Below are 14,408 nucleotides of genomic sequence, written 5' to 3'. Positions count from 1 at the left end.
GGGTTCGAGTCCCACCGGGGGAATTCCTCTGGGCAGGTGGACTCATCTCGGTCAGGGTTTCTCAAGCGGCGCCGGAAGCCGCGCCATCAGCTCCCAACGTGGGCGTCAGGGTATCCCCAGAGCTTCTCTGCCTTGTGCCCGCAAGGAGCTCCTGAGAGAGGCCAGCCAACGCTTTCTATGGCCGTTCTGAAGCCCAGTTTTCCTTTCCCAACAGCCTCGGGGACCCCACGCTGGCGTCTCAGGAACCCAGCCCACGCTGGAGCCCAGCGGCCCGGGCCTGCTGAGAGATGCTCCCCGCCCCGCCTTCCGCGTGACGCGAACACCAGCGGGCCAATCAGAGAGCGCGGCGCCAGCCCCGCACGGCGGAGGCCCCACCCTCCAAGCTTAAGAAAGGGCGCGCGGGCCGAGCCGGGGCCAGAGCGCGGCGCGAGCCGGGGAGCGGGGTTTCTGCGACGGCAGGCGGCGCTTGTGCTGCCGGATCCGCGCTGCACGCGGTTCCCTCGAGCGCCGCGCTCGGACGGACGCGGCCGGCCGCGAAGGCGCCCAGACGGCACGCCGGAGACCCATGCTGCAGTGAGCGCCCTCGGGTCGGCGAGATGCTGGCGCTGCTGACCGCCGGCGTGGCGCTCGCCGTGGCCGCCGGAGGAGCCCAGGACAGCCCGCTACCCGGCAGTCGCTTCGTGTGCACCGCGTTGCCCCCCGAGGCGGCGCGCGCCGGCTGCCCGCTGCCCGCGATGCCCATGCAGGGCGGCGCGCTGAGCCCCGAGGAGGAGCTGCGAGCCGCCGTGCTGCAGCTACGCGAGACCGTCGTGCAGCAGAAGGAGACGCTGGGCGCCCAGCGCGAGGCCATCCGAGAGCTCACCAGCAAGCTGGCGCGCTGTGAGGGGCTGGCGGGCGGCAAGGCGCGCGGGGCCACGGGCAAAGACACCATGGGCGACCTGCCGCGGGACCCGGGTCACGTCGTGGAGCAGCTCAGCCGCTCGCTGCAGACCCTCAAGGACCGCTTGGAGAGCCTCGAGGTAGCTGCGCGCGAGGGCGTCCGGCGGACGCTGGTCCCCGGGATCGCGGGGCAGAGGGTGCAGGAGAAATGGGTCCCTGGGCTGGCTGGGCGCGTCCCTCGTGGGGAGAGCAGAGTTCCGGGGTGCAAGGCTCGCTCCTGCTCTGGACCTTGCTGGGTTGGCTTCTCTCCTAGCTGTCCTCTGGCCCCTGGTCTGACGGGGGAAAGGTGAAGTCCCCACCCCCATCTCCATCCCGTTGCTCGCGGGGACTTAACCACTAGATTCACCGTGAACTTACCGAGGTTTTTGGCTAGTGAACCCAGATGGCCAAGCCTGGAGGGTATACCCGGTGACCCTGGCATCCTGCTTCCTCTTTGCAAAGCTCCGCGTTCGGAAGCGGGACAGGCTTCCGCTGGCTGTGCCCAGGGCTGAGAGTCTGTCGCCGGAGGTCAGCTGCCCCTGGGCATCTGGTGTTTTTCTTTGACAAATTGGGTCGGGGTGTGGGAGGGCTGGGTTTGACTGTTCTGCGGAAGAGTGGAGGGGGGAGGGCGGCGACCCCAGAATGCAGACAAGCCCCTTATCAACCTCAAAGATGTCGCCGTTCGTCCAGTCAGAGCGTTCTTAATAAGGTGCCCTTCGCCATGACTTTAGGGGACCGGACTTTATCCCACTGTCTTCTCCCGTTGTCAGTTTGGAACTTTGGGAGAGAAATCTTCAATTAATTTTCATCTTACTTCCCACCTTGTTTAAGACGTGTGGGCATTTCTGTTAACAGCGTTTATCAAAAATACCTATTAGCAAACATGAGGTTTAAATTACAGGTGTTAATTATTGCTAAATTATTGGGTTTCTTTTGGCATAATTGCTATATACAGTATCTCAGCATCTGTAGATCCCATGAGTCATTATGGTTACTAAGAGCTAACACTTCTTGAGTTCTAAATGTGACTCAGGCAGATTATTTAATTTTAACCCTTGTAATAGAGAATAGCACGAGGCAGGTCCTCTCGTCTACAATTTATAATCTGGGACATTGGGACACAGAGATACAGGAGCTTGCCAAGGGCTGGTGGCTGAGGGTGGCAGGCTTCCTCCCGAGCTGGCATGATGGCAGAGGACTAAGAGAAATAGGAAGTGAGGATCTGGATACAGCGTTGAATACAAAGCTTTCTGAGGTTTAGAATAGTACTGTCTTGTGCCTGTCATTTTCCAGGAATATCTCTGAGCCCGTTTGCCCTTGTACCATTTCAGAACTTGGGGACCATGTTCATTTCCAGATGAAAGCTCACTGGCTTTGAGTTCCATTGATTAGCTAGTTGGAAAAAAAAAAAAAAAAAAGCCTGGCTTATGTTTTGGGCTGTGTATGACATAGAATTAGAGATGTTGGTTAAATTTTTAGGGTTTTCAATAAGAGGAGGAAAGCAGCTTTTCCAGAGGAGAAAGTGAGATTCACAAGTTTCAAATATTGCAGGGAAATAATTTTTTGTCTGACTTTGAAAGCCTTTCTCTATCCCAAAAAAGATACATCAGTAAAATGTCCTCTTTTGAGCCACTGGCACCATTTAATGCTGCTTTGGAAGCTCCTCACTGTGTGCTTGGGTCATTGGAACGGCGTGCTACAGTTTCTATTCAACTGGCCTGAATCTCTCCCCCCACCCCCCTTGCAAAGCTCCAGCTCCGCACAAATGTGTCTAATGCCGGGCTGCCAAGCGACTTTCGAGAGGTGCTCCAGAGGAGGCTGGGGGAGCTGGAGAGGCAGTTGCTACGCAAGGTGGCTGAGCTGGAGGATGAGAAGTCGCTGCTCCACAATGAGACCTCAGCTCACCGGCAGAAGACCGAGAGCACGCTGAACGCACTGCTGCAGAGGGTGTCTGAGCTGGAGCGAGGTGAGCGCAGTGTGCCCCGTGCTCAGTCTGAGCATGGCCTCCTTTCTACCACCTTGAGCGGACCTAGGATGTCCATGTATGGACGGCAGTGAAGCAATGATAGTGGCGTGGCGTGGAGATGGTTCTTAGGTGTTTGTGTAAAGGACAGAGGTGATTGACAGTGGCCATGAGAAGTAGCGCTTAGCCCTACCAGCGTTATCCAGGAGAAAACCGAGGAACCCAGGACCAGCTTGAAGAAACAGCCTGACCTCCGACCTCCTGCCAGATGGTCAGTTTAGGCTCTTTTTAACTAGTCATTACAGCAGATTCTGTTTATCTTTTACCCTCTCATGCTCTGGTAGGTTGGATTCTCCCATGGGAGACAGAAGGGAGACGAGATTAAGGGTCCTAGATGTTTCCCTTTGTAGTCTCAGCCCCTAAATCTCTGGGTGGCCTGTGGAATTTTAAGTTTGGTAGTAGAGGGTATAGGATTATAATCTCAGATTCACTAAGCTGATGAAGGCAATTTCAATTTCATGATTGGCAGGAGACCATCCAATAGAAAGATGTTCAGTGACTCTTGCAGTGAGAAGAAGAGTCAGATTGCAGAAAGCATGGGCTGATGGGACATAGTTTCATTATAAGTCTCAGGTTTCCCACATCTCCTTCCTGTTTTGTATGATTTTCCTTGCTTTTCTAATAAAAGGATGGGAAGTGTGGATTACCTATTTGACTTAGATTCTGGTTGGTTTTGTTTGTTTGTTTTGATGCTTTTTCTCCCTTGGAGCACCATCTTGTTATAAAGCCTAACCTGGCCTTTAACTTGCCGTCCTCCTGCCTCCGTCTCCAAATGCTGGGATTACAGACATGTGCTGCCATTTCTGGCTTGACATTGATTCTTGAGTTTTCAGAGCAGTTTCTTCTCAGCCTTCTTCTACTGCTAGGTGATATCGAGAGACTCACTAGGTCTCAGAGCCTTTGTCAAAGGAAAATAGCTGCCTCTGATGCTCTTCCTGCCTGACAAGAGAGGGCAGCAGATTCACAGCGTGTCCTTGGGAAACACGGGGCTGTGGAGTGAGCACAGTAATATGTAACTGAAGGGGGGGCCTCTGCGGCTGTGTGCCTCCCTTGGCACAGTGGTTAGCTTGCCAACAAGGAGATGGGTCAGTAGAAATTCGGGTTAGAGAATGGACACCGTGCTAGGCAGTAATCAGAGCAGCGTACCCACTTCACAGATGAGGAAGATGCTCATTTCTCAGGCAGGCAAGTTTCCTTTATGGACACTTGTCAAAGAAGCCTGAGACACTTGTCATGGTGACAAAAGCCTAGCCTCTCCATTGCCTGTTCTTGGACTCCAGGCCAGTGGAACAGTTCTTGGGAGCTGCCGCTTCATAACTTTCCCACCTGTGCTTAACCAGAAGGGAACAGTCAGGGCTCATAGCCGAGCCCAGGCCATGCTGGTTCTGGCACCCGTATTCACGCCCCTTAGTTCTCACTGAAAGCCCACAGCTGAATGGGCCATAGGATGCTGGCCGTTATAACCATTTGTACAACAGTGGTTCAGAGGAGCCGCTGAGCTGCTGTGTGCTACACACACTTGTGGGTGTATGTGTGTTTGTGTGTATGGTATTTTGCCTACATATACATGTGTGCCATATTTAGACCTGGTGCTCGTGGAGCCTAGAAAAGGGTATTGGATCCCTTGGAAATAGTGGTCGTGAGTCACTCTGTGGGTGCCGAGAAATGAGCCCAGGTCCTCTGCAAGATCAACACGTGTTCTTAATTGCTGAGCCATCTCCAGTCCCAGACTTCCCTAGACTCCACCACGGGCATGCTAGACTTTTTCTTTGTGCTCCACCTACTCAATTCTGGAATGAGTCTTAAAGGAAAGTGACCATCTGGTAGGCCATTTGTTTCTGGGCACCTCTTAGTTTGTGCCCATTCTGTTTTGTGTCCACTGTAGAGGGTGTGTAAGTGCCCAGCCCCCGAAGTGTACCAGGAGTGGGAGCTCCACCAGGTTCCTTAGAGTGCTCAGCCGAGCCCAACAGAGGTAGACCTCAACTGTGCGGCAAGTTAGGAAGGCTTCGGAGACTCTCTGTCCTGCGTCCATCATCTAACATCAGATGTGGGCTCTGTATCTTCAATTAGCCCTGCATCAGGTATCCATGGCAGGCACGGATGGGGCAATGATGATGCTTTCAGTCTCCGCAGCTCGAGAAGTTTGGTAGTGATGCCAGAGAAGAAATGGGCTTTTAGCCCTGCTGGGCTTGAAATCTTTAGAGCCCAGCAGTTAGCCGCTAGCTCTGCACAGCACCCATGTCCTCAGGATGTCCCTTTCTCTTGGTTGCAAGACCTGTTCATTTACAGAGTCTTCCTCGTCTGGGCCAGCTGGCCAGGCGCAGCTGGCTGGGTGTTGAAATCAGCATTGGCACTGAGAAGACCAGGCCATCTCCCTTCAAGCCCCAGGCTGCCTGCCCCCCTCCTTAGGCTTGTCCACCACCTGCAGTTTCTGATTTATTGGTCAAGCCTTTTAATTCCTTAATTGGTTCTAACTAAGTTTCCTCTGAACCTCCAAGCTGTTTTATTCAAATAAAGGGTACCAGGCTAGAGCCCCATTCTCTACCTCTTGGCTCTCCCAGCTCTAATTAAACCTATCTGTTGTCACCGACATAACGATATTACCGACCCTGAGTCTTACTAAATTGGCCAGCCTGCCCACCTGCAAGCATGGAAGCCATTTCTCCTTATTAGATAATGATGCCTTCATTATGAACACAGCCATTTGCCACTCAAAGACTAAGCACCAGTGGCTACATGTAGTAGAAAGAGGAACTTCCGGTCCTATTGGTTCAATAGCTGTGTGGCCTTGGATAAGTCATTTCTCTGAAGCTTCAACACAACAGTTTTGCACAACCTGCAAAATTGGAGCAGGTATTGTCCAGTTCTCTATTTTTCTTGAGCATAATAAGGTCTAAGCCCTTGCTTTTATTGTGGCTTACTTCTTTGGGTGCTTGAGATAGCCAGGTCTTTCCAACTCTGGACAGGTGCTCAGCAAGTCCATAGCTTGTTTAGAGGAATGCCTACCGTGAGAGGTCGGGATAAATCGGGGAAACTACTCAACCACAGAAGCATGAGCAGATACTAGATGGGAAACCCAGAAAGACCAGAAAGGTGACCCTGGAGTCTGGCTGTACAGGAGACCTCTTCAGATAAGGACTGAGCCCTGGATTTCAAGTCTGGAAGATCATGATGGGATAAGGTTGTCTGACTGGACCTTTAGGGGTGCTTAGTAAGTAGTTGTTGAATGAGTGAAGAACACTGAGGTTCCTTCACTGGCAGGATCTATGTACAAGGAAAGCTATCACTTTGACCACTCACAGAATCAAGTAGTTTCCTGCCAACTTGGGTAACACAGCTGTTAGATTAATCTGAGCTTAAATCAAGGCTATGTTGAAAGTTACAGGCCATGTAAGAGTTTGTTTTCAAAGACTTCAGATGTGCCATGTCCATGGGGACAGCCTGAGATGGGGGACCAGGAAGTGTGTGTCTCGCCACTCCCAGTGAGGCCTGGAAAGGCTAAAGGTCTGGCTAGGTGTTAGCCTAAGGGTGGGGGCACCTCTGCATGGAGCATGTATCTATCTCCCGCATCCCCGGTTCCACATTACAGAAAACAGTCCAGCAATGAAGTCCTCTCTTGAGAAGGAAAGCCATGCCAGGAGCAAAGAATTTCCCATCAGGGATTGAGACTAACTGCCACTTTTAAGGAAAGCTGTCAGGACCTCAAGCCTGAGCGTCTTGCCTGAGCAGTGGTCATCAGTTACTACGACAAGTGATGCAGGCTTCCTTGTTCACAAGTGTTTATCAGAGTGCTCAGCCCCGGGAGACATTCTTCCTTCAAGCTCTGGTCCCTTGGGTTTCAAAGATTGCCCTTATCGAAGAAGCCAGAGGGACCGAGGGCTCAAGGAGGGATGGAAGGAAATAAGACTCAGTTGAGGAAGATGTTCCTGGTTTTAACAGAACAAGAAAACTAAATCCAGTGTCTCTCTAAACTCCTCCTCCAGTGTCTAGTCATTGAGACAGTGAGACTAGGAAATGGTAATCAGAAGGGACCAGAGTTGGGAGTTTTTTGTTTTTGTATGACTTTCTTGCAAGCTGTGTGGTATACACCTGTAAACCCACTACTTGTTTGGCTAAAGCAGGATTGTGAGTTGAAAGCCAGCCTAGGCTACAGGTTACACAGCAAGGCCTTTACTAGAAGAATGAATGAAGAGGCCCCTTTAAACATTTTGTTGTTGTTGTTGTTTTATGTGTATGTATATGTGCCGGGGTGTATGTATGTAAGCCATGTACGTACAGTGTGTGTGGAGGCCAGAAGAGAGCATTAGATTCCCCGGAGGTACAGATGGTTGTGAACTGTCATGTGACTATTGGGGGTCCAACCCGAATCCTCTGGATGAGCAGTAAGTGTGCTTAGCTGCTGGGCCATCTCTCTTGCTCCGAAGCCTCTTTTTCTATCCTAAATGATGCAGACAGCTGGACATGGAGGCGTATATCCTCAATACCAGTACTTAGGAGGCAGAGGCTGATGGATCTCTGGTCTGAGTAGGAATTACAGGCTAGACGTACACAAGGAGACTGTCTCAGAGGTGGAAAGTTCTCTAAGGTGTCTAGTGTATTTCTCACAAAATATTCCTTCCCCTTCATGGTTCCAGAGCATCTTGAGGCCTTATACTTGCAGACACCTCTGCCTGGATTCTCATCCACATGTGTCCTCATGCCACAGGATTTGCATGACTCCTTAGCCCTCCCTTTGTCTTCCTCTAGCCACTGTCCTCCTAGAGGAAATCACCGCCTCTCTTTTCCTTTTCTCCTTCTGCCGTCTTTGGACTGCTTTCTCACCAGAACGTAAGCTTCTAGAAGGCCAGGACTGTCCGTTGGACTGCTGGGTTTGGGTACTTTGACCAGGAGCTGGAGTGCTCTGGGTCTGCCTGAGGGATGGGTCCTGATGGTACACCTGGACCAGACCACCCTGCTCTAAGCCCTCTTCCTTCCACCCAGGCAACAGTGCATTCAAGTCACCAGATGCATTCAAAGTATCCCTTCCTCTCCGCACAAACTACCTGTATGGCAAGATCAAGAAGACATTGCCGGAGCTGTACGCCTTCACCATCTGCCTGTGGCTGCGGTCCAGCGCCTCGCCAGGCATCGGCACGCCGTTCTCCTATGCTGTGCCTGGGCAAGCCAATGAGATTGTGCTGATAGAGTGGGGTAATAATCCCATCGAGCTGCTCATCAACGACAAGGTGAGGCCTGCTGGAACTTCACCCTGGTGTCCAAGGGGGCAGACGCGGGAGGAAGTTAGCACTTGGCTGGCTTCCCGTAACACACAGAGCAGATCCTGGCCAACCACAGTCTGTTTCACCCCCAGACTAGGAGTGTGGTGGTTGCCCTCAGCATGGAGGAGGCACTCCCACTCCAGAGGGCTGGCAGTGGGATCAGGGTGGCATAGGGTATCTGCAGCCCATGGAGACCCTAGCTCTGAGTCTGGCCAGGGTGATGGATGGGGTAGGAAACCAGGACCCTACATGCAGGGACCGCCTGTGTGGTCTCTTCCTAAATGTTCTGGTTGAGGGTACCTGTGTGAGAGAGGCATATATTTTAAAGGGATCAGGCTTATTGAGGTAAAATTTACACACTGCAAAACTGACCTTTTAAATGTACATTTCAGTTTTAGGTGGCCTTGACAAATGCATACACCACAATAAAAATATAAAACAGTCCCTCTGCCATATTCCCTCATTTATCGTTGTAGTCAACTCCTGCCCAGCCCTTTCCAGCCCCTGGTGACTGTTCTCTCCTCCTATGGTCTTGCCTGTCCCCAAGAAGATGCCCCATTTCCATGCATTCAGGGTTATGGTCTTGAAAGGCTAGTTTTGAGCCTCTGGTCACTCAAGCACCTAGCTGGGCATGGTAGAACACTCCTTAAGTCTTTAGGAAGCTAACACAGGATGAATGAATTTAAAGGCAGCTTAGGCCACACAGCAAAACCCTGTCTGTAAACAAAACAAATGAGTCAAACTTTTCTTCTAAAGTTAGATTCAGCAAAATAAAATAATGTCCAGCATTTGAATGGCTGCCCTGCTGCAGATGGCCCAAGACCAGCCTCCATTGGAGTGGGTGAAGAAGAGACCCCTGCCTGTCTGTGATCTTTATCGAACTGCCACTGGGTGGAGTTTGTTTACTTTGGGAGCACTGTGGAGAAGTTGGAAGTTCTGTGGAATGGACCGAGCCTTCGAGGCTTCTAGCAGGGACAGCTTTCCTGAGCCAAGGATTTATTGTTCAAATAACACTGTAGTGCCTGAGAGTCTTGTTTTCCTCTCCCTTTAGGCCTCTTGTAAACATCCAATTCCTGGGAGGGAGACTTCAGGTTGCTAGGAGACCCACTGTAACAACAGGGCTATCCCAGCCTTGTGCTCACAGGCTGCCCGGGCTTGCCTGTAGTCGAGTGTGCGGTCTATATGTGCATACTCCTGTACTATGCTGACACACACATGCGTGGAGACCTCCTGCCCTTCCCTTGGCACAGGCAAGGCTTGGGACACAGGTCCCTGTGTGCCACCTGTCAGGTTCCATACAGAGAACTCAGGCTAGCATGGGAGTCTGCAGCCAGGCCCAGAACCAAGAGTGTTCAGTGTCTTGAAGCTTCATCCAGTCTCCTGATTGTCACGCACAAGGTGGATGAGCTTTGGGTGTGTCACTCACAAGACAGGGAAGGGAATCCGGCAGGAATCCTGGACAGTGGGGGAAAAATAAGCCCAGGACTCTAAGTGACACCCCACTCCCCTGGAGCAGTCCATGGGATGAGGGCCTGTCAAGTCCTCTCCTTTGTGTTGACACCCACAGGTCGCACAGCTGCCCCTGTTCGTTAGTGATGGCAAGTGGCATCACATCTGCATCACCTGGACCACTCGAGATGGCATGTGGGAAGCATTCCAGGATGGGGAGAAGCTCGGCACTGGGGAAAACCTGGCACCCTGGCACCCCATCAAGCCAGGAGGCGTGCTCATCCTGGGGCAGGAGCAGGTGCGTACTCATTCTTTCATGGATGCTGCAAAGGAGGCTGCCCAACCCAACCACCCAGAATGCCTTAGCTCTTGCCCAAGGTGTCTGTGTCCCAGACCATGCCACTGTGTCCTCACAGCTGGCCCCATGAGCAAGTTCCCTGGCTGCACAGCCTAAGTCACACTAGAGTAGCATCTGACAACGAGATGTGGCCGAGTCCTCGTCACAGGGTCATCTAGTGGCTTGGGTCCAGCTGCCTTATAAAGTAAACACATAGGAAGGCATCTCCAATGTCCCTGTGAGCCCCTGCATTTGGCCTTGCCCGGTACATGATGGTGGAACTCTTTGCTCAGGATCCCAGAATATAGCACAGGCCACTTAGGAAATATTTAGGGTGCCTGCCTGTGGGGGAAATGGAAGAAAGATGATCTAGGAAACTCTGTCTAGGTGAGGGGTGGCAAAGAAGCCAGCCAGTCCTGGGCAGAGAAGAGCTAGAGTAGTGATCGCTAAGCCTGTTGGGGCTTTCAGGCTCATTCACAGCCAGCTTCCTTGGCTCCACTACTCTCCTGAAAGGGGCTGAGCATCAGGCTTAAGGCAACTGTCTTTCTCCTCTGCCTCAGTCTTCCCTGTGTAAAAATGGGTGGTTTGAGTAGAGTAATTTCCCAGATCTCAAATGCCATGGGGCTTCAGGACCTGTAGCATACATGGTTCTGTCCGTCTTGCTTCCCTGGAAAGTCAGGAGGCCAGTCCTACATGAGAACCTGTCCCAAAGAGTCTGTTTCCAATTTCCAGGACACTGTTGGGGGCAGATTTGATGCCACACAGGCCTTTGTTGGAGAGCTTAGCCAGTTCAACATATGGGACCGTGTGCTCCGCGCGCAAGAAATTATCAACATTGCCAACTGCTCCACGAACATGCCTGGAAACATCATCCCATGGGTGGACAACAATGTGGATGTGTTTGGAGGGGCTTCCAAGTGGCCTGTGGAGACGTGCGAGGAGCGTCTCCTGGATTTGTAGCTACCTTCTCCCTGTCCAGGAGGCCAGGATCAGGCTGTTCTGGGGAGTTCAAGGCCATCTATGCCCCAGGTCAACTAAAACCTCTGGCCTAAACAGGAAAGAGCCTGAGCCTATTCCCAGGAAGCCTCTAAGGCAGGCTGTGTGGCCACCCTTATCTTAGGCTCACTTGTCTCTTTTTACGATTTTGTTGTTTTTTGGGGGGTAGTACCAGAATCCCTTAGGAAGAGTCCTGAGCCACTTCCCGCCAGGGTTTCTGTTAAAGTACCTGAGCCCTTCCTCTAGCCCCTGTAAATGCTAGTGCAGCCCAGCCCTGCCTGTCCTTTTGGATCCTTGGTGTCTCATGTGTGCTTCATGTTTGTCCCCTGTGATGGCTGTGCGGCCATCCTATGGGCTGGCCTGTGTTCCTTGTCTGTGTAGCACATCCCTGCTTTTGACTGAACCCGTTGCAAAGAAGCTGCCCCCACCTGAAAAAGGGTCTCTCCCTTGGTGTCATGTGCGTTCTGGTCTTTCCCTCTGAGGGAATTGCAGCTGGTGAAGGGCCAGCTACCCAGACAATCTCCACCATCCCCAAAGTGGAGACCCCCCCCCATTGGAAAGCCTCCCCCAACAGACTTCCCCTCCTCTGTGCCACCTCTCAGACCCATGCTTCTAAGGATCATCGCTGGGTTGGCTTTGAAAAGCTGCTCTTCTCATCTGGTGCCAAAAGTTCATTTGCAGCTTCTACAACATTCCGTGTGGTTTGGGGATTTATTTTATTCCCCACAAAAGATGAACAGCTATTAGAAGCCTCCCATCTTCTTGATGCTCAGCCCACTGTGAAGAGTGAGCTTGTTTTGTAAGCCACATTGGTTCCTGGGAGCATCTGGCTGTCCCCGTCCAGGATTTCCCCCGGAACTTTGGACATTTGGGTGTCATTTGGCTGCTATTTGCTTAGTGACTCCAGGCTGCGTCATATATCATAATTTATTTTAAAGGGAGAGTGATTCAGTGGGGAAATTTATAGAGCTATAAATATTATATATTTTATTTTTCATACATGTTTGAAGTGAGGATCCATGAATGTTCCATTTGTAGGACCAGCTTGATGTGCCCATCCTGACATTGTGTGCCACAAGAGCTCTTGTGGTGATGGAATTTTGATTAAAGTGCACCGAAAGATGCTTTGAGCTTTGTTTCCTCTCTCTGTCTCTCTCTCTCACACACACACACACACTGGAACCCAGCTAGTCTGGGAGGGGTAGGGCTTTGTGCTTCCTGGCTAACGCATGGCTGCTTGCTTTGCCCAGGCCTAACCAGAGGACAGAATCATGCACGTATCTAAAAGGAATGGAGTGTTGCTACTTGGAGTTGTATATGATCCAAGTGTGTCGCCCTCCTTCAGCATCATGCTATGGGTGTCTGAGTGTCACCAGCCCATAAAGTAGTCCCTGAGCTCTACTGTGCACCTTCTCTGTATTCGTGGCTCTTACTACACCTTATTTAATTTATTTAACACAGCTCTCTGAAAGCCATTCTCAATTCACAGGTGAGTTCAAAGAACAATGAAAAGCAGCATTTGAATTCTTTTCCTGTATATGTGTGCAGGTGTGTGTGTATGTGTGTGTGTGCATGCAAGTAGAGGCCTGTGGACAATCTTAGCTGTCTTCTTCAAAGACTATCCACCTTTAAAAAGTCTTTGCTTGTGTGCGTGTGTGTGTGTGCGCGCGTGTGTGTGCATGTGTGTGTGCATATAGTATACCATTGGGTTTGGGTGTAGAGGTCAGCGGAAAGCCTTAGGTATTGGGCCTTAACCTTCCACCTTGTTGGAAACGGTCTCTTGTCTGCCTCTGTCACCAGGCTGGCTTCGCACCACAGGAAAGCGGTAGTTACAGACACACTACTGTGACTCAAGCTACCAGGGCCAGAGCTTTATCTACTGGGCCATCTCTCCAGCCCCCACCCTCTTTCTAGTGTCAGGACTCTCACTGACCTGGAACTCCCAAAGTAGGCTCGGCTGCCAGTTTCTCCTCAGCACTGGGACAGAACCTAGGTCCTTGTGCTTGCAAGGCGAGTACTTTACCAGGCCAGGGCTCTGCAGCCGAATTTCTGGGCTTCTATAGCTAGTGAAAGGCTGACCTGGGTCGCAGCAGCCTGTGGCCTTGAGCCTTCCTCTGCTCACTCATTCACCTCTGCCTTCTGGTCTTTGACCCTACAGGGCCGATACCACTGCAGCCTCCCAGAGCCCTCTCTGTGTGCCCACCTGGCTCTGGCTGTCGATGGTCTCTTTACTGCCACCACTTTCCATTTTTGGGCCTGCTCTCTTGGCAGCTGAAGAGCAATGTTTTCAATCATACGGAAGTGGCATCTAACAGTGGGCCTACCTGACATCAGATGCTAGATATACTTAATACGGAGGCTCCGTGGGACTCAGCCTCCCAAACTCAGATTGGTGGGTCACAGAGGCCCCTGGAGTCTGTTTTCAATGTGAATTATTTCTTGGCAGACTGAACATCATTAGTGTTGGGTAGAACATGAAATTAGGCCAGATGCCCTGCTTGGGGGCCTTTGGAGTTCTATGTGATGAGGCTGGTGGAGAGCCATTTATTTTTAATCCCTCTCATGGTGAGACTTCCAGCCAGGCAGCTCTCCATGGAAAGGTACCTAGGGGCTGGGAGATGTTTCGGTCCCTAAAGTGCTGTGCAAGCAAATGTTGAGCAGATCCCTAAAACCCATGTTCTTGTTTTTATTTTTATTTTATTTTAAAAATTTTGTTCCTCAAGGTTCCCCAAGCTCTGCCTATTATTTGGCTGTGGGTTTCTGCATCTGTTTCCATCAGGCTGGATGAAGCCTCTCAGAAGATAGGTATGCTAGGCTCCCGTCTGCAGGCACAGCAGGGTATCATTAGGAGGGTCAGAGGTTGGCTCTCCCCCATGGGGTGAGTCTCAAGCTGGGCCAGTCATTGCTTGGTCATTCCCTCAATCTCTGATCCATCTTTATCCCTGCACATCTTGTAAACAGGGCAAATTTTGTGAAGGTTTTGTGGGTCGGTTAGTGTCCTTCCTCCACTGGGAGTCCCACGTGGCTACAGGAGATGGCTACTTCAGGCCATATCTCCTGCTGCTAGAAGTCTCAGCCAGTCACTCCAGAGACTCCTGGGAACCTCTCTGTCTCAGGTCTCCAGCTCAACCCAGAGATGCAGCCAATTTTAGTTCTCTCCCAGCTCTCTCACCGCTGCTCTCCCCACATCTGAGCCCCACCCCTGTTTCCCTCCCTACCCGGGTACCTCCGATGTCTATTTTAATTCCCCTTTTGAGTGAGAGTCAAGCATCCTATCAAGGACCCTCCTTGTTTTTTAGCTTCTTTGAGTCTGTGGACTGTAGCATGGTTATCCACTTATAAGCGAGTACATGTGTGTCTTTGTGCATCTGGGTTACCTCACTCAGGCTGATCTTTCTTAGTTCCATCCATTTGCTTGCAAATCTCA

At 51.4% G+C, this 14,408-nt stretch overlaps 1 protein-coding gene across 1 annotated transcript; it reads left to right on the top strand.

Annotated features, from left to right (window-relative positions):
* Positions 1 to 430: 430 nt before the first annotated feature.
* On the top strand, positions 431 to 12,106 carry Nptx2 (neuronal pentraxin 2). The gene is made up of 5 exons (XM_055598601.1): positions 431 to 1,019; positions 2,668 to 2,884; positions 7,922 to 8,166; positions 9,767 to 9,946; positions 10,718 to 12,106. The coding sequence occupies exons 1-5, from the start codon at positions 597 to 599 to the stop codon at positions 10,943 to 10,945; spliced, it is 1,293 nt and encodes a 430-aa protein (XP_055454576.1). The 5' UTR covers positions 431 to 596; the 3' UTR covers positions 10,946 to 12,106.
* The last annotated feature ends 2,302 nt before the right edge of the window (positions 12,107 to 14,408 follow it).

This window comes from Psammomys obesus, unplaced genomic scaffold (genome assembly GCF_907164565.1).
Source record: "Psammomys obesus unplaced genomic scaffold, mPsaObe1.curated_primary_1811, whole genome shotgun sequence".
Lineage (NCBI taxonomy): Eukaryota > Metazoa > Chordata > Mammalia > Rodentia > Muridae > Psammomys > Psammomys obesus.
The sequence above is the reverse complement of the archived record's forward strand: the minus strand, read 5'-3'. Positions and strand labels throughout refer to the sequence as shown.